At 38.0% G+C, this 22,956-nt stretch overlaps 1 protein-coding gene across 1 annotated transcript; it reads right to left on the reverse strand.

The window, feature by feature from the left end:
- Positions 1-1,573: 1,573 nt before the first annotated feature.
- On the reverse strand, positions 1,574-21,824 carry LOC150081885 (adipocyte plasma membrane-associated protein-like). The gene is made up of 9 exons (XM_090379797.1): positions 21,591-21,824; positions 16,385-16,602; positions 13,958-14,073; positions 13,691-13,783; positions 13,337-13,450; positions 7,250-7,418; positions 6,885-7,016; positions 6,251-6,524; positions 1,574-1,801 (listed from the first exon to the last, which is right to left on the reverse strand). Exons 2-9 carry the CDS (start codon positions 16,489-16,491, stop codon positions 1,589-1,591), a joined length of 1,218 nt encoding a protein of 405 aa, XP_090235923.1. The 5' UTR covers positions 16,492-16,602; positions 21,591-21,824; the 3' UTR covers positions 1,574-1,588.
- Positions 21,825-22,956: the final 1,132 nt, after the last annotated feature.

Below are 22,956 nucleotides of genomic sequence, written 5' to 3' on the forward strand. Positions count from 1 at the left end.
TTTTACCACGGTTTCTTTTAAAGAGGAGCACTAACTCGAGACATTAATGCGTTTTAAAGTTTGTATATCTCTTCGTTTAATTTATTTTTGTATCCCTAAGCGCGTTGAACACAATGAATTTAAAACAATCGAAGATAAAGACTGGAGAGAAGTGTAAAAGAACTTTTTCGGATAAAGATATTCGTAAAAAAATCGAGCTTAAATTAGTTGAAATGGATAATAGACAAAAGAAATTTTGGAACGATGTGTTGCGAGGATTACATTTGGGAACAGTTTGGGTGAGATAAAAATGTGGACATTTGAAAAATTCATTTATTCAACTGTTGTTGAAAAAAAAAGGGGGAAAAACATTAAAATTAAATCGTAAATGAAAAGAAGCAACAAACTTTTTTTTTGGCTTTTGGAAATTAAAAGAATAACAATGCTGAACGTTTACCGAGTAAAGCAAATGAAAGAAGTGTGTAAACTTCATGGAATTAGATTATAATGTTGGATATAATGCAGCTCGAGGCGCAAGATGTTTAAAAGGGTTTTGGGGACATCAAATGTGAGAGAGAGAGAGAAAAAAAAAAAAGAGTGTTTCTAAACACGGAAGAAGAGAAAGAAGAACTTAACAAGAAAAAATACCATAATTTTTTTTTTTTTTTATAAACAGTTGTTGGCAAAAGTAGCAAAAAAAAAAAAGTTATGGAATATTTACGTTTTAATTGATAATAATCTGTTATCGGACGAATCCCTCTTCGCATGCGCATCTTATTCATTTACGACTTACTTTAAAATATTTAATCATAAAGAATGTTTTGAATCGGGCAGAAATCTTGAGAATTGTCTAGTTTCGGAGAAAAGAAAATCACTTGACTATTCCTTCAAAAATGATATACGCTTAATGTACAGTATCGCATGCAGGGTCCTGGGGCCCTGGCGAACATTTTTTTTGCTAGGATCTTCACTCTGTGAGCAAAAAAAATTATAAAAAATAAATTAAAAAATGGAAAAAATATAAAAAATATATTTGCTTGAACAGTTTTTATTTTGCTAGGGTCCTCGGTACTTCAGGGCCCTGTCACAACTTCTCCCCGTTAAATCCAACATTTCCACGTTATCAGATTCTCAATAAAATCATTTTATACAGTTTCCTATAACTTTTATAATAAAGCGTACATTTAGATTAACGTATTGTTTTAATTATAAGGTTTTTTTATAATTAGCGCCTGTTATAATAAACACATTTATATCATTGAGTTTTCCTTCAAGATATAAAGGAGATACTTTATTATATAAACAGTTCCAAACTGGATCCCAACAACACCTTACGATATGTTAACTAATGAAACAAGACGAGAACACTGTATATATACAAAGACGTGCTTTTAAAATATAGGAGAGAATTTTCTTTTTATTAACCAGCAAGTTGCCTTTGGCACGCTCTTTTCCATCAGATAATGTACAAATTATTTAATGGGCAACTCTGCATCTCTGGTCGAGAAACTCAACCCGAACTAACTTCGCCCGTTCGGTTTTAATCATTTATTTCTCTAAGAATAAATTTTACATCAACGTAGTTGTAAATATTCATGCCATCTACTAATTAGTACAGGTTAGACGCATACTGTTTAATCTTTCCAACGTAAGAGCTGACGTAGAATCCAAGGTACAGATCTCCATCCTCTTCTAACACCTGCGATATCAAAGTTACCTTTCTGTCTATGGACTGAAGGGTTTGTAGAAGCGTACCATCGTAATCCAGCTCAATAATAATGCTGTTTTCGGAAGAAAGACTTCTAAAAGCAGCCCGTTTGACCTGCAACAAAAAGAAATGACAATAAGACTTCGAAGCATCAAGAAAGCTTTCTACTGATGATGCACTTTATTCGAGATTACTGCATTTTAGTAGTAACTTCAATAACATTGATTCCCTTTCTGTAATTTATTTCTCTCTCTCTCTCGCTCTGCAATTTCGTAAATATACCATCAACTTTTTCCTGTATAGTAAGATTTTCCAGAGAACAGGCAAAAGAAATTTCTTCAAGAAAAACCTACTCAGGTTGATGAAGATGGCAGTTTCTAAAGGAGATTACTGTTTGCACTGCAACCTTTCTCTCTTGGGAAAAGCTGATGTTCTTTTTCTCTTATTCTCAAAGTAATATTTTATCTCTTCACCTGTTTCCAGTACAATATTAAAGGGGTGCAGTTGTATACTTCAAACAGACAAAATAAATTAATATTTATAAATAACGTCAAATATTTGCCTAAGGCCTCGCGGTGTTCTAGAAATAATTCTTTATTTTGAAAATATATAAATTTAATATTATATATAAATATATTATATTTAATACAGCATATTATATATAAAATAAACGTGTAAATATTCATTACAAATAAAGCGTAGATAAGTTATGAAGCGTCCAGCAGGACTCTAATAACAACAGAAGCTGTCTCGTTCTGCACTGGTCAAAACAATTATGTCACAGCACGCGCAAACGATGTTTGTGTAAATATGATGACGTATGTACCTCATGACGTAGTTGAAGCTAAGTGATGATCAGTGCATGGTGAAAACTTTCAAAGACATTACATATCAGTAGTGAGCGAATGCGCGCGGATAATAACTTTAGTATGGTGCACGTTCCCCATCAACCGCCAGACAATTTCGCACCTGCGATGCATCGATAAAATTAAGCTACAGAATCAGTCGCCACTCTTGTGTAAGTGCTGTTTCCAGCTGATTTGGTGTCACTGGACCTGGACGATCAATATGTCTAGGGGGTCTCAGTCATGTTCGATGGATTTAAGTCGGAAAGCTGGCAGGCCAATCCATACAGACGAAGCCCTCATCTTCTATCATATCGTTGACTTGCTGGGCCTTAATGAAGTTAAAAGTTTTCGTCCCACAGTACAAACTTCACATACAGCACCAGCAGAGGTTAGAACCGTGTGTCCCGGAGTCTCTCTAGCATTCCAGCTTGCAGTCAGGATCGCGTTCCTGATGATGTGGAGGTACGTACGACTACAACGACTAATTACACCTCATACGAGCAATCCACAGAAGTGACTATGTTCCTGTACGTGCACAGAACTGTTTTAGGGTCCACTTTCAGGCCACACCAGAACCCGATTCTGAGAATTCTAGACTCATCTCTGAAGAGCAGACAGCACCATTCTTGCTCACTCCAATTACGATGTACGAGTGCCCCACATTTTTCTTGCCGTACAGTGTCGGGCACTCAACGAAACACACACAAACTATAGGTCTTTTCGCATGAGGTCCATGTCTGTAAAGTAAAGTGTAAAAGTATGTTGATGTCAAACGGCACCAGGGGTTTCCCCCATCTCCGCGTTGCTTTCATTGTAGTATATGTGTAATGTCATATACCCTTGTTCCTCTGGCCATTTAGCCGCTGGACCCCCTACTGAGGCCCAACGTTGCCCACACTTCCCCCCCGTGGAGGCCGACCAGGCACATCACTATTTTAAGTAGTTACTCTGGCAGGTCCTGCCGCTTACTTTCCTGAGATTTCAGCGGATAGGATCTACAATATATATAATAATAAATAAATAAATATATAAAAATAAATATAAAAATAAATAATAATAATAAATATCGATTGCATTGGGATGTCGCTTGAAATGGGAGGCGGAAGACTGGGGGGTAAAGGCAGAAGAATGGAGACGATAGAGAAGATGTCCCCAGATGATCAGTGGGGTATGCCCATGCCCCACCAGGAGAAGATAGGATCGGCGGGGGAAGGGGGAGCCAGGAGGCTGTCTTCCCCCTCGCCGCCGGGGGTATGATTTAAAGTGAAACGGGCTAGAGTGCTCGATTCAGATCGCCAATAAGGCTATTGGCAGCAAGCTGCGTAGTCCGGGCTTAATGTGTAGCAGTCCGGTCCTAGGATTATGGTCATTCATGTGGCATGGTTCCACGTCCATGTTGTCTTCAGTTAAGTATGGAGTTGTGCGTCGTTTTATTGTGTCCAATTAGTCAGTCTCTTGTTGTGGCTGGGATTTTGTTCTCCGGAAGAGTGAGTCTTAGTCCACCTGCCATATTTTGTAGTTAGATCAGTTGAGCCTTTTGTTTGTGGTTGTTCCTTGCCTCAGATTTGTTGTTGTCCAGATCCCCGTGTCGGGTTTCTCCTATTTCTCTTGGTTAGGTTGTTTGGTTCGCTTGTTGGGGTTGCAGGGTTCGGCGTCTCACGAATAGTTCCTGTGAATATTCAGAAAAGGCGATGTACGTCTCCTTGCCTTCTAAGAGACGTTGTTCTTGGTCTTTGGGACAGTATTGTATTCTTGTGACCATTTGGCAGCGGAGGTCATGATATTGGTATCAGTCATACATAAGGTGCTGCCAGGTTTCTTGCTCGCCGCAGGTACAGTTGGGATCGTCTGTAATTCCGAGTGAGGTCAACTTGGCCTTGATCTATATCTGTACGGGCAATTTCAGTTCTGGTTGACGCCTGTGTCCCTGTCACTGATGTAAAGCATATGGGTAGCTTGGCCGTCGCCGATTTGGAGATAAAAGAGGCCTATAAGCGATCTTGCTTCGGAGTTGTTGGTGGTCTATTTCTTGATGTGGTCATCTGCGAACAGTTTCAGTTACTTGCAACCGATTGCGCAACCTGCCAATTACATTTTGCAGCACAGCAAGCCATGAAACTTGCCGTTGTGACTGCCCCACCATTAGTCTCGACGACTCTCTAAGTGGTGTACTCCGGCAAATCCGTCTGGGATGACATTTTCAAATGCCTCGCTACAATAATCAACAGGTGTGCTGTCTCTTTAGAACCGAATAATGGACTGAATTTGCGCTTTCTCAGCCTGCATTTGTTGGAGAACTTAACGTTACATGTGCACGTCGGTCTGTGAGTGTATGCTGCCATTGACTCCACAAATGATATCGCTAAATTGTCCAATGATTTCCACATTGTTTTGACCAACATACACTCAATGATCAGTGAATAGCGACCACCACTTCCGTAATGGACTATGGACATTGCTCGCAGTATAAAAAGCTTTGTACGCTAAAGCAGTGGTAATTTGCATTCTGATCGTGCAAGTCAAAATGATAAAATAGCAGTTATGGGACGTAGGTAAAGACATCACGGAATTTCAAAAGGGTATGATTGTGAGAGCTCCTGCGTTGGGCACTTTCATATCGGAAACGATATGAAAAGCCTTGTCCGTTGCTCACGCCCACTATGATTAAGGTGTAAAAAGAATGGTGGCGAACGGGTCAAACCACCTCCCGCAGACAGAACTGTAAAGTATTACGCAATGCGCAAATGTTCGTGATGAGCGAATGGTGCAGCGCGTTGTACTGGCTCAACCACAGGTCACTGTGCGACTGTTGACATCGCAATACAGTATGGAGATTGCAAGAACAATATCCTAAATGACGCGCCGCACACTCAGACTTATGGGGTTTCCATAGCAGACAACCCAAGAGACACTCTCTCCTCGCCACTGACCATCGTCCACGACGAATGCTGTACTGCCAACAACACATGCTAGTTGGATACTGGAGGACTGGAAACCAGTGGGGCGACGGACATCTTCATGTGTGGCCCAAGCAACGCAAGCCCATGGCCCCATCGAGCATGGTGTCTACTATCCAGGCAGATGGCTGTGGTTGCTTAATATGGGTCACATTTGCTGGAAAGAACTAGGATACATACGTATGGATCAATGTGTCACTGGTGAGGTCTACGGGCAGCTCTTAGGAGACCATGTGCACCCTGCCATGCTGCATTTTTTCTCGGACAGAAACGGGATCTTCCAATATGATAATGCTCATCTGGTCCACACTGTCCACAAATGGTTCGAGGAACACAGTGAAGATATCATCCATCTTGATTGGCCTCCAAATCGACCTGAACTCAATCCAATCGAGCACCTGTGGGGTGTTTTCGAACGGGATTTGAGGCGTACAGACACGCAACCGTCACCTATTCCTCTTTGTGGAAAGACTTACAGGCAGCATGGCTGCAGATTCCTACGGACGTCATCAATCATCTAGTGGAGTCAATGGCTAGGCGAATAGCAGCTGTTATCCGTACAAACGATGCCCAACGCTGTATTAGGTAGGTGGTCACGATTCAATGATCACTGAGTGTAGTTGCAAACAGGTCTAATGAAGTTCACCTACATCTTGTACGGTAGCAGTAAGTAGTGAATCAAAATCGGTTGCCGACAAAAAAACAAACTGAAAATATAAACTTTGGCTATCGCTAGTAATAATGAAAATGAAACACACCTTCTTTGGCAACTCAATGAGCACGGGATGGTGCCATAATCGAGATAAATAGCGAGTAGCTGACTCGACCATGTGAATGGACCTCGCGAGGATCTTTCTCATCAAGGGATAATGAGACATGTGGTCCAGCAATGTTGGAAATGACCTGTCGCGCACCCCTATTAATGCCACCCAGTAGCCACCTCTTTTACTAGGTCGGATATGAGCAGGGTGTCCGGGTAGGCTGCCGATGAACACTTCTTGCTTGCCTTTCTTAGAGCCGTGTAGATAATATCTAAAGAAGTAAAATGGACACGGAATTTAGAAAGATGAATCAGCACCATTTTGCGTTACAGAGAACCTTTAATACAATATGCCTTTTTGAATGTTGAATGAGTTCATTAGCCCTTTTAAATTTAGTAAGAAATATCGTTAACAAAATAAATTGCGCGCGCATGTGCCGTTTAAGTCACACTACGAGTTCACTAATTTCAAAATTTATAAAATGTTGATTAAACGTTATTAAAAATAAAAATGAATTAAAATTAAATTTAAAAAATATTTAAAAACAAAGCACTTAAAGGCGTTCCAATAATTTAAATTTCTGATTTTTAGTCTTCAGTTAATCGTGAGACGTTAGCAGAGAATTAAATACCTTAAAATTCTGTTTTCTCCAAAGTCAGCTATCAATAACGAATCTCCGTCGTGTGTCAGTTGAATCCCATATGGGAATATTTGCTCCACGAGGACGCGGCCCTCATCCATATCTGAATTCATCTGAATTACCCTGCGATGAAAAAATATGGATGAAAAGCTCTTCTGAAACGTATGAGTACATCCAAAATACTACATGTACACTTCTGGTATTTCAAATAATACATCTGAACATATTCTAGAATCATACGTTTAACAGCTATTTCGAATTTGGATTGAATAAGACACTGTTATATGAAAATTTAACTTTTCGGGATGAATTTATTGATTATGGAGGATGTAGATCTGATCACTTTAAACGCTTACCTTCCACTTCGATCATGCTCTAAGAAACTATAAAGAGTGTCCTCTTCACGCCATCTACTGGTGAATTCTGTGAAATAGATATTTCCTCTGATATCAATGTCCAGATCACAAATGGGACCAATTCGTCGTCCTGCTACGTGGGACTTTGGAATAAACTGCACTATTTCACCTACAAGAAATGTATATTAGTCACAATATCCTTAGTCTTCAGAATGGAGAGATCTCATCCATTGTACAAGTCAACAGTTAAAAAAAAAAAAAAAAAAAAAGAAATATATATGATCTACGCAAAATGCTTCAGCAGTTACTGACGAACTGATCCAATGCAATCAATGCTATAAGCATTTCTTTCTCGCAACTGAAAAAACCAATGATTCAATCGCTCATGTTCTTGATCTCACCAGGAGAGATCGACGTTTAATTATCTGCGAAACTGCTACTGAAATTGATTTTTCTTAAGGAACACTGTTGATGAATCTTGTGACGAATTACTGGTGACGAATCTTGAGTTTATGGCACGATCCAGTGCTCCCAGTGGAAGACACCGCCTTCTCCAAGACCCAAAACAGCAAGACAATCTCGACGAAATGTGAAGATCATCTTTTTTGACTCGCAGGGTTCCATTCATTATGAATCTGTGCAGTATGATCAAACAGTAAACCAGGAATACAACAAAACATTTCTACAGCGATTGCGCGCTCTGCTTTATGAAGAAAACGGTCGGATAAATTGGCTTTAGACATCCGAGAACACCCCTGCACACTAGGAGCTTTTTTCCAGTCAAGAATTTCTTTGCGAAGCATCCACCACTCCCGATCTACCTTATCGCCTTGTGATCTCGTTTTTTCTCCCAAACTCAAAGCCCCTTGAAAAATCATCACAGACAGATTCGCAGAAACAAACTGAGGAAATTAATTAGAACGCAACGCAGGAACTATTAACAAATCCAAAAATAAAACACTATAAGGAATGCTTCTAGAAGTTGCAGAAGCTTTAAATGTCAAGAAGGCTAATTCGAAGGAGACCTATCCGTTAAGCTTCGTTTCTCAATTTTTAGTCCCAGAAACAGACGAAAAGAAATTAATAAAATGCAATTTGGCAGATTCGATTGAAAAACATGAAAAAAAGTAGTATGGCATTTTGCGAAAAATCTCTGGGTGATAGAGAAAAATGGACATATATTCTGAACGTGGAGTACAACGGGAGCGTGCATAAGTACGCGTACTATGGGTGACAGGGGATTCAATCCCGTGACTGCTATATACGGTTCTGTTATTTGTATTTATATTGTGAACTCCCTTGCCTGTCTGGCCATCTCGGAATATAAACAGAAAATGTATTTTGTTTTAAAGGGTCATGTAATTAATCAGGCATGAAGGTCGTTCTAGGCCTATGTTTCTGGTGTGTTCTGTTCTCTCATTGATTCACATTTAGTTTAGATTTAATAAAAAACGAATACAAGGTAAATTATGCTTTCTACACTGCTCGACAAAATTAACAGAACACCTAGAAAATGTGGTGTAACTCGTGCGGCTTGCGATGAAGTGAGAGAAAAATTGGTATGGTTGTGTACCATAGAATAACGATGAAAGGATGAGACAGCGAAAAACTTCGGACAGGTTACATTTGTTGAGGTTGTATAAGAATTACCAAAAAGATCACATTACAGAATACAAGATGCTAAAAATATGGTCACATGGCTCAGTACGGAGTATGATCCTCTCCAACGGCTAAACAGGCATCACAGCAGTGAACCATGTTCAATATAAGGGTGTCTATGAGATTCTGTGGCAACAAATCCCATTCTTCCACCAGCGCAGACCTTAACTCACCAAGTGACCGAGAATTTGGCTGTAGGCTTGCAGTGCGAAACCCAAGAGTGTTCCACACGTGTTAGATCGGATTTAAATCTTCTGATTGTGCTGGCCATGGCATTCGTTGGACATCTTCGGTTTCAAGATATTCCTCTACCACCCGAGCACTATGTGCAGTTGTGGTGCACGAAAAGAAAATCTGGGCCAACTGTATCTCTAAAAAGTCGCACACAGGATTCGAGAATCCATTCTTGGTACCTCTGCGCAGCTACGGTACCCCTATAAAAAACATGAAGTGGGGTGCGGCCGTTGATCATTATTCCATCCCATCACCGCCTCCGCCTTAAGTGTCCTTATCTCTGACATTGGAGGGATGGTACCTCATTCCTCGTTGTCTCCAGATGAAATAACGTCTAGAATCAGTTTGTAGGCTAAAACGGGACTCATCAGAGAACAGAGGTGTACCCTATTTGTCAGGGGTCAAAGTCACATGTTCATGGCAACAGTTTCGACGAGTTCTGCGGTGGTTTGGAATTAATGGATTACAAACCAGTGGCTTCCTTGCGAAGAGAGTCCACTTGAATTGATCCTTCTTAATGCAGTCCGGTTGGAAATGTTTTTACCTGTGGCCGCAGCAATCTCAAGAGACATTGGTGAGAGTAATCGTAGGATTGTCTTACTGTTACAGCCAGAAAGCTGTTTGTTCTGTTGACGTAGCCCTCGGCCAGCTCTTCTTGTCCTGGTTCCTGTCTCCTGAAACTGCTTTCATGTAGACATGTATAGTATCTTATGTAGGACGGCACCTGAACGAAAGTTCAACTCCGCCTTTGTACACTGTGATGATTACCTGGAAAGCCTGCCCAGTGTCCGTCTACACCACGCGGAGGTGGGCCACAGCTACGCAAGAACCATGGCCAACCTGAACAGTCATGCACGGAATGTCCAAAGCGAGTTTGGAGCCATTCAAAAGTACCCCGTGCCAGCGCGCGCACACACACACACACACACACACACACACATTCTCAGGAGACAGGACAGCAGAAGACGAAGAAATAAGGAAGAGAATAAAGAAAAAAAGGAAGAGCATAAAGTAAAAAAAAAATAAAAAATAAAAGAATAAATAAAATAAAACAAAAACAAAAAAATCAAATAAAACAAAAAATAAAAAAAATTTAAAAATAAGATCTTTATCCATGTCTTTGCCCACGTCTTTATGCAGTGCTGCCCAAAGGAGCCCACAAAGAAAAAAGGTGTGCTATCAAACAAAAGTAGTAATGTCATCCAAAAACAAGATCAGCAGGAACAAGTTCTAGATATAATTCTGTTAATCTGGAGTGGAATCAGAAGTCACTGGTTGATGACGGTATCAATGAGCAGACGAAGGATTTAGTTGTGGAGCAAAATTTTGGACATTACGTCATCAGGACAACAAACGAGGCAACAGGCTGTATTATGATTTATCATGTGTTTTCAGTTTGATTGCTTGCATTAACATTGAAAGACATCCTGCGATTAAAAGCAGCATTGCAGGTTTGAAGAGCCTGTAAATTATTGACAGAAATGAGTATCTTCTCAAATCCGGGACACAATTTGGTGCTGTTGCCTTAAGAGCCAATCTTAGGTCCTCGTAAATGCAGCATTCAAAAAGTATGTGAGGAAAGTCTTCCGGTAGCCCACATCGACAGGAGACTGTATTGGAAAGTCTGAATTGGTAAATTTTTGCGTTAAGCGAACTATTACCAGTTAGTATGTAGGAGGTAAACAGTGAGGGTGGAAACCATTTTCTGGTGGATGATGAAAGTAGTGCAGTTATGTCGGGAACGAATTTTTTGGTAACAGCTCCTTTTGTCGGTAGAATTCCATCTATTCTGCCAGGTGTTCACTAACAAATTCCAGCATCAGGTTCGTTCAGTTCTGGGATCAGCCTGAGGGTTAACAACGATTCCCTGAAATTCCGTAGAAATGCCTCTGCGGATGTAAAAGCAAAGCCCTCTAAACACAACGTGCAGGTCAAGGGGTAAAGTGCCTGCAAGAGTTTGCAGAGCTGGAGTTGATACTGTTCGGCAAACGTGGAGTAGGCTAAGGAGAAAACAACGTTGAATAGTGGATAACTTAGTTTGTACAGTTTTGAATGCAGTACGTCTAAACCAAAGGCTGGCAGCATAGGTTGTAATTGGATTATGGCAGCATTATAAAATAGATGTAGGGTTTTAGTGTTCAATCCCCAGTCTTGTCTGGTAATTTGGAGCAGCATTGCGGTAAAACTTAACTTTGACGGACAGATGTTGAATATGTGCAGTAAAGGAAAAGCGGTCGTCGATGATGACTCCTAAAAATTTGATACTTCGGACAAGTGGAAGTGATTTCTTGTCAAGTTTTACAACTGGTGGTCTGCCATAGTCTAATTTGTGTTTAAAAATCATGATCTTCGATTTGGTTGGGGATAATGTTAATTTGTTCTTAGAGGACCAAGACGATAGTTCAAAGAATACTTTATTGGCATAGAGTTCTAAATCAGAATTCACCAAAATAAGGTCATCTGCATACTCAAGTTGTTGCACATTTTGAAATTCAGTCGTCCTAAGCAGCCAATCATCAAGAACTAGGTTCCAAATCAAGGGACCCAAAATTGATCCTTGGGGGCAACCACGGGAGACAGATCTGTGATTTTTCTTGCTTTTAGTGATGACGGTGACGGTGCGATCAGTAAAGTAGTTTCTAACAAGTTTATAAAGCTGAAGAGAGCAATGATTGGAACCGAGTCTACTGAGGGCGCTCTCCCACCATAAAGTATCAAAAGCGCCCTCAAAATCGATAAAGATCGCCATAACGTACTTGGAAGTGGAGCTGTCAATAAGGTGGCGAAGTTCTAATAAGGCGTCTTCGCATCCAAGCCCTTGCCTAAAACCGTATTGACGAGAGAATATGGAGCTTGTAGCTCCCTGCAGTGTGGTAATTTTATTAGCGATTAGTCTCTCTAACACTTTTCCCAGGTGAGAGAGAGCAAGGCTATGGGGCGGTAGGATCTGGCGTTGTCTAGTGGCTTACCAAGTTCATGTAAAATCTTAAGAATGGCGTGTTTCCATGGTTTGGGAAACGTTCTAGTATTTAAGCAGTTGAATAATTTAAGTAGAACTTTGGGCCTTAGGTCATAAAAATGTTTGATAAATATATTATCAATCAGGTCATTGCCAGGACATTTGTTTGGCTGAATTTTTTCAGGATTGAAGTAAGTTCCTCTGCAATGATTGGATTTGTTTCTTCTAAAGGAAGGTATTTTTGGTTTAAATCTCGAATAGATAGATAGTATGAAGTGTCAATAGTGAGATCAGCATTAGGCAGCAGTTGGTCCAAGATGGCATTTATGGAGTCTGTTAGTGTAATAGTTTCCATACTGTTGGAGGTAATTGAGTTAAAAATGTCACCCAAGATCATTTTATTTTTAGCAATTTTATAAATGACGCCCCAAGGATTATTAATCCCAGACCTACGGACAAAATTGTGCCAGGATTGCGATTTGCTTTCATAGTACCGAGACGACACTGCGTGACACATTAAGCCACGTGCCACCTTCGCCTGCGAGGCTTCAAGTTGTCCAACGGCCCCGCCATCTCAAAGAAACACCTAAACGACGACTTGAAAACGTGAGTATTGGAGATGTGGCTATCCCACTGAGAAGTCAAAAAAATGGGAATGAAGTGGTGTGTTAGCAACCCTCGTTTTTATGGCACGAATAACATTTGCATAATATGCGGCTCTGTAAGGTGGTAGATCGATTTCTATTGGATACTCAAGAATTTGCATGCCAGGATGCCTATTATATCAAATATTCACCTTCAGCGACACTGTTCACAATAAAATATTCACGAAAAACATTTTGTTCTGTTAATTTTGTCGAGCAGTGTATTTAACTCGAACATTTCTATTGAATCGCTTGATATTACGACAAGCCACCATTAAAACAAAAAAGAAAGAAAGAAAGAAAGAAAGAAAAAAAATACAAAGGCAGCAAACAAAAAACAAAAAAACCCTACATTAGTGGCTTCATCTATCTGTTTATTTACAGCTGCATACTGAGTCGAGAGCGAAGTCAGACTTTCCGACAAATATTTCAACGCGTGAAACTGTAAAATATAAAAAACAAGTATGCAAATAGAAGCTTTCTGTCTTGAGTGGAAAAATTCAACAGTGCCCTCAACATAATACAAAACCAACGTATATTTTCTGTTAAGTACCTAATTTCAATAACCAAAATCCTCTTTCGATCCCTCACCTGTCTCCAAATCGACGCTGTATATTCCGTAGTAGATGTCGGCAACGTATAATTTCCCGCCGTCTCCATATCTAAGACCCGAGGGTCTTCCACAAAGAACTTCCCCGGGTTTACCTGCAGTGGAAGAAAAAAAAAATGCAAAATCGATTAGTATTAAACTGAAAAAATTAACTACACAAGGTACAGAAAATGTGAAATGAGGGGTCTGGTTTTGTACTTTAATTAGTTTGAATTTTAAACCATCCCTAGAATAACCCACGTACTCAATAATTTGCCTCAATAAAATATCAAACTTCAGCCGGAAGTCTAAATAATATAATTCTTTTAAAATTAATAAAAATTAAAATCACTCACCACAATCTTTTGATCCAATCCGAGCAATAGTCCTCGTTTTATCTCCAATTATCTGCACAATAGAACCATCTTCAACACCAGCGTAAATATTCCCTGAAAAGAATGCTGCAAATTATCGTCTTGTTAGCAACAGTTTGCTCGATATCAGAAAAGTTTGTTTGTAGCATTCATTTTACGATTTTCGCTTGGATGACTTCTGGATTTAATTTAATTCCAGAAGTCATTCCTCTCATTTAATCATTAACTATTAACACGTAAACTATTTACCTTCATAGAATGCTAAAGATCTTGGTCCTACGATATGTCCTTCCGCCAATCGTTCTATTGAATTCAGTCGATTATTTGCAGAATACAGCCCTTCTAGGACAGGTGGTAAACTTATGCTGGTAAAAAAAAAAGGACAGAGAGAGAGATTTAGAATGCAGTTCAGTGAAAGTATATTGATTTATAACATCTATTTGGCATCTATTATCTCTTAGTGATATACAAAGTGGTGTTTGTAAAGTAAGGAAACGCGGACGCAGCAGAGAAGTGAAGCGTACAATAAACAGCGTCATTTCCTCACATGGTAGGGAAGTAACCGTATCTGCAGAGTCCACTAAATGTATTCATGTGATCGTGACACCATTTCTCATATGGTGTGACAATCACATGAGCCCATACGATCAAAGGTGTGTTCAATTTACAGAACTCAGCATCCGAGAACTGAGCTAGTTGGCGCGGTATTTGAGCCTCGGCCACTGTGCTACCCGCGAGGGTTTATCTTTTCAGCAAGCAGAATCCAAATTCTCTCAGAGGAGTACGTAGCATTGTTTTAATTTACTACGAAGACAGGAGTCCCACAAGGCGCATCATTTGGCCCTCTCTCATGTTCCTGTATATAAAAACAACCTTGCGTTTAACAATTGCATGATTAATGTTAACGAGAGTAATTCTCATTTTATCTTTCACTTTAAAACTGATTTTAACACCCCTTTGAGTTCCTCAGCTTCATCAATATAAAATTAGATCTTCATGGAACGCCTTAATTAATACCGGAACTTGGTTTTTTTCGCTTTCATCCGGGCATCCGTTGTTGCCAAACTGATTCATTACAACGTTCCAACTTGATTAGCTTATTTTACTGTTAATTAATATCAAATTTCTTTTTAATTAAAGTTAATTGGTAAAATGCCTCACAATTAATTTGGTCTCTTGCATCACCCTTTTTTGTAATAATTTACTGCTCGTAATTTTTTCTTTTCTTTTTTTTTTAATCGATGTCTCTGGTACTTTGGTTCTTAATTAAGCTTTGCGTATCACCATTCATTCAATTATCGGGTTCCATTCTTGTCTGGTGGAGAAAAATATTCTCCATCCATCATGGAGTCCATTCCACGATTGACTTGAGGCTGTTCTAAGAGGCTAAACGGAGTTTACTTGTTATAAAGTCGGTGAACCTATTAAACTGGCCACTTGGTGTACTAAGGTTGGACTAAGACAAAATAAATCATATAATTATACTGTCACTTGTTGATGCTTGTAACGCGCCCAACGTGGAATGTAGGAGAAACCTCCCCCAAATGAAATTTCCGGGTGAATTACTGGAACAGTCTATCTTAGATTAACACTGTACGTAAATATTGGATAATGGACGTCGTGCACTGAATCTTAACGTCGCGTGCGAACGTAGATTTGATTCTTGAACGGTGAGGATGAGATGCAAAAATGCTAATTTCTAAGATATTTGAAGAAAATCAATCCTTGATGTCAAGCAAACGAGAAGGAACTCGTTAGCGTCTGTTGACATATCCGCCTTTTTCTGTATCCATGACAATTCCGTCGAACATCGCCTGTTCTGAATGCAAGCGTACATCGTGTAAATACTGGAAAAGATAACGAGAAGGCCGATGAAAGTATCGTTTATATTCAAGAGAACAGAAAAGTGTACAATAGACATTTCCTCCTATATGTGTTTTTCAGCATAAAAATTTAGTACCAAAGAACATTTGATGTTTAACTAAAAGAAAAATGCTGAACATCGTATACAGCGCGTTATATAAAGAAACAAAACTGCCAAAATACCCTTCTTGACTTTTATCAGTTGCTGTTCAGTTCGAGTGCGTTAAAATAGGAGAGCCATCTGCGAAATGTATGGTTAAAATGGCAGAGAGAGAGATAAGTGGTTTGAACTAGAACTGAGCGAAGAGGAAGTTGCAATTAATCAAGATTCTGCGTAATGGACTCAAAATGTTTCGGAATGTTCGGCCATCGAAGGACGCACTGCCTGTACGCATCTTCGTGTCTGCGCATTGGTCGATATGCACGGTTATACGTAATCTGTGATTGATTCTTACATACGCGCTCAGTCAGTTTGTGGAGCGGGAGAAATTTCGATTGATGCACTCTTCGGATTGAGTTATTTTGTACTACAGGATTCAATTTGGAGAAAGAGCAAATGGTAAGTTTGCTTATATATGATGGGTGAAGCCCACAGAGGGCTTCTACAGCTAGTCTACGAATGGTTTTGGTGCTTCCAGAAGGGCTCACAATCATTGGCGATGTCTGAGTGCGGGAAAATTCTGAGACAACTTGTAATAAAGATTCTACTGATGTTTGACTGTTGTTTAAAATTCAAACTTGACGTCTACAATACTAAAACAACTCACTACGAGGAACTGCTCATCTATAATATATATATATGTGATAACTTACTTGTATGCAACTGGTCGGATGTCAAGCAAAGTTGGTGAGAAGGCGAGGAAGATCAATATCGAAATAACAACAAAGATCAATGTGAAAAACTGTTTGCATAATCCCATGATTCCAAGCGGGAAGACTGAAATTCAAGGCACTGAAAGGAGCTTTTAATCCCTATAGTTCATCTTGCAGAAAAATTGCTTTTTGTGCACGGATGTGGTGTTGATATACCCCTACGAAATAAACAACCAAGTTATTTCATTCAAGTTTTAATACCATATAGTTCATTTGTAAATTAAATTTTTATGTAGAAAACAGAGTATTTCGTCTAAAATTTCCATCCTCCACAAATGATATACAGCGTCGCGGTATAATTGAGGAAAAATATGTGTATAAATACCTTCTAATTATTTATTTGTTTTTTGTGCACTCCTACCTGACTCTACTCCAGTTCAGTGCATGAAAATTTCGCATATTTCCTTTCTTCTCGTTTCTGTGCATTCCTTTGTTCTCAAAAACCTCAACAGATTAGCACAGGTTTCAACAACTTTCACAACGACGGTCAATTACTTTCCTTTATTCTAATTTCTAAGCGAATAAGTTTCTTTTTAGTCTCCAACCCAAAACCACTCCATGCTACTAGAACAGAATAAGATTAGACAGTCTTCCAGAATAAAAAAAATAATAATAAAAATGATAGTCTTTATTTTCCCCCCTTTCTTCTAGTTTGTGTCAATAAGTTTCCTCTGACTTCTCAACCCTCAACCAGTCCGTGCTGCTTTCTAGGCTTCAACTGCGTTAGAAAATAAAAAAAATAAAGAAAATACATTCTCACCTCCCCACCCTCAACCAATCCATGTTACCAGAACAGTACTGACTCGATTTTAAAAACCAAAGTTTCCTTTCAAATGTGATAAAAGTTTGAAACTATCTGTGTAGAATGTAAATAAATCCCCCCCCCCCCACTCCCGGTAATATCGACAAGACTCAAGCGAATGCATTCCTGAATCCAAAATCACAAATACTGTAATTTATACGATTTTTTAGAGTTCGTAAAATAAAAATAAAAATAATAAAAAATCGAATGATGTGTTTTCTTTTTCTTTCACGTGATGTGCAGCTAAAGCTAAAAAACCATCAGAAAAAAAAAAGTGGTATTTTAATAAGACCACGTTACTTGGCAACCCAGACACCTATAAAATTAAGAAGTCTGATTCTTAATTAAAGTGAAGATGTAGTCATCTCCCAAGGGTAAAATAAACTTCATCTCTGTAATTAGTTGTGAGAATAGCCTGTGATCATCGGACTGACTCTTCGAATAAATTATTAAAACATTTTCATTTCAAACGGAATGTTTTTGCATCGCTCTGTGCTACTTAATTTTATTTCTGCTTGTACACAAATTTTATTAATTAAAAAAAATAGGTGAAACGTCTATGATCTTGATTATTACTTGTTTCGTACGCAGGCTAAAATATTATCGGTATTATCCGGGTGTTTACAACCAACGCAGAACACCACTAATAAGTATTTATGAAAAAGTATTTTTCTTTGGTAACTAACTTTGATTAATGCTGACATCTACCGGCGAAATTTGAAACAGCAGCAAGCTTTGTGAATATATTCACTAGAGGGATTAAGAGGATTATAAACTTCTTACTGAGACTATACGTATGAATATTCTAGGTAAATAATTTGAAAGACAAAAAGAAATTCGTTAAAGAAAATTCCCATAAATAAATATTATTTTTTATATATATTAAAGTACAGAAAATAAAACTACAGATATCTAATATAATATGGCAGATTGATGTATCAAAGGGAGATTCGAAACTAAAACCTACGCAATTCGAAACAAGTTTTAATTAATAGTAGGTTGGCTTATTTATTGAAGTATTTTTTTTTATTATTAATGTGATTATAAAATTCCAATTTCAATTCATATTAATATGAATTTTATTGTAATATTGGATTAAATGACTTGTCTCGTAATGCAGCCAAAGCCATAAAATAAACAATACAAATTAGCGCTGCTGAAGGAACTTTATATCAGATTATATTTATTAATTAATAATAAAACGTAAGTCTAAGTATTAATTAATAATAAGTATTAATTAATAATAAAACACATACCAGGCCACAATCACCGAAAAATGTTTGTACAGTATTTTCATGAGGTGGCAGAGTACCTACATAAAAAATGCTCAATATGTGCACAGTACATTACATGGTCTAACCTTTGATTTAATAAAACAAGAATAGTGATTTGAAAAGCATAATAGGGATATTTTGCAGTTCGATTCTGAACTGAAACTTGAATGCCTATAAATGTTTCAAAAGCAATCGATACCAGATTTTATGGTTTTTTATTATTTATTTATTTAAATCTGTATAATTGTCTTAAGACAAATTTCGGTGGAAGTAGTAATAAAACATTCAAAACAGAAAATAAAATCGAAATAAAATGTACAGGGCACATTTTGAAAGCCTATTTTTTATATATTGCGTTGGCATTGATGAACTTGGTGTCATTAAACATGTCAGATACGTTAGTTTATTATTCAAGCAAAAACGCATTTAATGCGTGATCCCTATGCATCCAAAGCGATTCACAAAAGTCGATGGAAGTTGACCACAAGTTGTAGTAAACTTCCGGCAGTATTACTTCAGTGATGCCCTCCATAACAGCTGTAATTTCATCTTCCAGTATCTAAACGGTACGTCGATTACTCCTGTAGACATTGACCTTCAGGAATCTCCACAGGAAATAATCTAGGGATTCGGATCCAACGAGTATGGTGACCAAGACCATCTAATTACATATATCGTCCAAGACATCTGTTAGAGGTGATCATAACCATTAAAATGTTTCTTCGGAAAACGAAGAACAGCGTTCGCCGTATGCGATCTTGTCCAGTCTAATAAATGTTCCTTCCATGTTCGGTCCAATGCCTTGAAGAATGTGAACAAACAAGTAACTTCAATGTCTTATAAAAGTAATTATACCAATTCACCAAAGCCAACTTAATCGCTTAAAATATAGGCATTCAAAACTGCTGCGTCTTTTTCGATTAGCGCATTTAAATGTAATAAAACTTTTAAGTGATTAAATAAAAATTCACAACTTTAAAAGAACTGCGTTACATCTAAACTATAAAATAAAGATTTTAAAAAAATAAAAGAAAAACGAATTATTTTAATAAGAATATATAAATGCATTAATAGTGATAAAATGCTTCAGATCCGTTTGGTTAATAAGATAAAACAGTTTGATCTTAGTTAATATCGTTTAAGAAATGACGTTTCGATCGTTTCTTCTTTTCTAAGACGATTGAAAATTTAAGGTCTTGTTTAGGGAGCGCAGTTAATGCAAATTCATCAAACATGTTGGTTACATCAAGTGATTCTGAGAAGAGAATAAGAATAATTTTAGAAGGAAAAGGTAAAATCCAGGCAATACACAATCATGAAATTGTCAGAGAATTTAAGGGATAAACACAGTGATACAGAGTTGATAACCACTCACCGAGAATCCTCTGTTCTCATCTATCCTGCAATATAGAGTTAATAAGCAACAACATCACAGTATGCGTATTTATTTTCTCTCTTGAATTCAGAATATTAAGGCACCAAATTGTATAAGATACGTATACTGTAGGAGAGAACCCACTAAAGCCCTCATGATTTCACATTTATGCGCATTCTCATGTGCTGGATACCTGAGTGTAGGTGTGTCAAGGTTATATGAGCACAATCATCAGTTTCCATAGCATCGAGCAGTGGATCCAGAATTGGGCGTGCGTATCTATCATCAGTCATCAGAGAATGGTAGGATAAGAACGAACACCACAGAGATGATCGATTGAAAATTGATTGACTCTCTCTCTCTCTCGTCCCCCCCTCCAATGAATTCATGCACTAACAGATCTGATTCTCGATTTTACCGTTTCCGTTATGTGGTGAATATCTAAAGGCATATAAGATATCTTCAGATGTTCAGTTGCGGTGGATTCGGTTGTTTTAGAATAGATGAATTAGCTAAGTCTACGAGGCAACAATATAGCCTATTTTGTTTGGCAATTGCTTGTATTCAACTGATGGTAGCCTGTTTGCAAAATGAAAAGCACGATTTCCATGAGAAAAAAATCAGGCAATCCTGGTTTGAGACCGAATAACATGGACATTGTGCAAAAAGAAACCATAAAAGTCTCTTCCGTTCTCATCTTGCATTTCTAAGCCTGGTTCTTCTATTTTCCTAATGAAAAACTCGGAATAAATATTAGGAAGAATGCTTCATCTCTGATTGATACTATCTGATTTTAGCTCTCTATGAAAGGGCTTCAATAAGTTCCTACAGGGTTAGCATAGTTGTTAGATTCAATTTAGGTTTTTTTCTAGATGCAGACACCGAAGGCAAAAAAAGCCTTTAGTTCGGATTCTCTCTCAACACGGAAGGAATTTTAAGGGCTTTTTTTGTTGCGCACGTCGCCAAAGAACAGCAGTCATTGCTACTGTGCTAGCTTCGTGGGTTCCTTTAAATGTAAGTTACCTTCTAGAAAAGTTCCATGAAAGTCTGAACTCGAAACAAAAATCTTTATTGAAGCAAACGATTTACCATTAAGTACAAAGCTTTTGCATATCATAGTAAGGCATTTGCGGAAATCGTAGAAACTTATTGAAGCCATCTCAAATGGAGCTAAAATCAGCTAGTTTCAATCGGAGATGAAGCCTTCTTCCAAGTATTTCTTCCAAGTTTTTCAAGAAAACAGAAGAACTGAACTTAGAACATACACCATCTGCAGACGATCGTACACAATTATCTGCAGATAATTTAACACAATTATATGTACAAAGTGCCAAATTGGCTTACAAATAAAACGATTATCTTGGGCCCGTGATTCCTTTTTTGAAGTTGGGCACGTGTAAATGTTGCTTTAGACCACTAAACGATACAGTCATTATACTGTACAATTAAAATAAAGCCTCAGCTCAGTGTTTCGAGCATAATTTGTAAATTCGCACCTGCAAAGGTCGGATATCCTATCAAAATGCTCTTCTGTAGAAGGCCTAGTATCTCTGAGATCTATAGCAAACAAACAGCATCGATATTTTTTCCATAATTCAGTAGAATGTTTATCAGAAATTTAAAATAAACAGAAACAGAGTCAGCTGCATAGAATACAGTGGAAGTAGTACTTTAAATTACAAAAATATGGCATACCTTTAAGTCCAAATAAAGATGAATGCGTCTTTACATTTCCTGAAATAAAGGGGGAACAAATGCTACTCATTACCCCTTTTCTTCTATTTTTTCAGTCAGGGATCTCACCTATTCCTTCGAAGTGGTAAGTACCACATTAAAGACGTTTCTCGCTAGATGGCATCGCAGAACAAAGGTTAATCAGTTTAAGCATGGATTTAGAAGAGGTACAGAGCATTTCAGCTACAGAAAATCCCACAAAAGCAACGGATGTGTTGTGTGATAACTATGTTTTCTTCGGTGCCGAGAACATTTGAATAAATCGACTGCAATTACATGAGTTGTAGTGTTTCGTGATCCGCTCGCAAGGCCAATAGAAACACGATTAATGACGTCACTGTTCGTGAAGTGACTTAAGGGCAGGTGTTTTATGAATATAAGTTGAAGAAGAGTTTCCTTTTCCTACCTTAGCAGACGTTTACTTCGTTAATGCCTTAACCTGGTATTGGTTTAAATTTTAATTTGCTAGAGATGCATCTGGTAAAGAAAACTATTATGGAAATATTGATCTACTAAAAGGTACATGAATAAACAACTTGGAACTATTTCCCTTCGAATAAGAGAAGAATTTTTTAGAAATGTATGCTCAACTGATTCTATTCCATCAAGCGGAAATTGAGTCTTCACAATCGATTTTTCTTTCTATTGAACTTTGCAAGACTGAATAAGATACGGTAAGCACGCTGTGGTTTAAAGTGAAGCTCAAACTATCTGAACACGAAACTGGAAAGTTTAAAAAAAAAGTTTATCTAAGGCTAATTAATAAGGTAATATCCAGTGGGTTCATTTCGTATAACTGTTGAGGCTATAGAAAATAAATTTATCATTTATAATTCAAAATCATATTGAACATAATCGAAGTATTCGCTGTTGTGTTATAGGGTCGGTGGGAAAAACAAACAAATACCAATTTAGATTTCAATAAACGGATTTAAGTAAATGTTTGTTAAACAATAATAACTCTGAGCATTTTAAGTACTTTTATTTTTGGTAAACTTATGTATTCTTTGAAAGTGATAACGTCGACCAAAATTGGTAGATTTTGGTGGAAGATAAACATGCCATTCTGAAGGACACTCAACATGGCTTTTTTAAGAGTAAACCATGCTTAACTAACTTAGTAGGCTATTTTGACAGTTTACCCACAAACTGGATTTAGGGAATAATTTCGACCTAGTTTATTTGGATTTCAGCAAAACATTCGACTCTGTCCCTTATGAGAGAGTTACAGCATAAGTTTGAACAGATTGGGATTACTGGCAAGATTCTAAGGTGAATTTCTTGGTGGCTGGAGGGCAGAAGGCACAGAGTTGTGATTAATGGACAA

Source organism: Mastigoproctus giganteus, chromosome 8 (assembly GCF_048544385.1).
Source record: "Mastigoproctus giganteus isolate SK-2022 chromosome 8, ASM4854438v1, whole genome shotgun sequence".
Classification (NCBI taxonomy): domain Eukaryota; kingdom Metazoa; phylum Arthropoda; class Arachnida; order Uropygi; family Thelyphonidae; genus Mastigoproctus; species Mastigoproctus giganteus.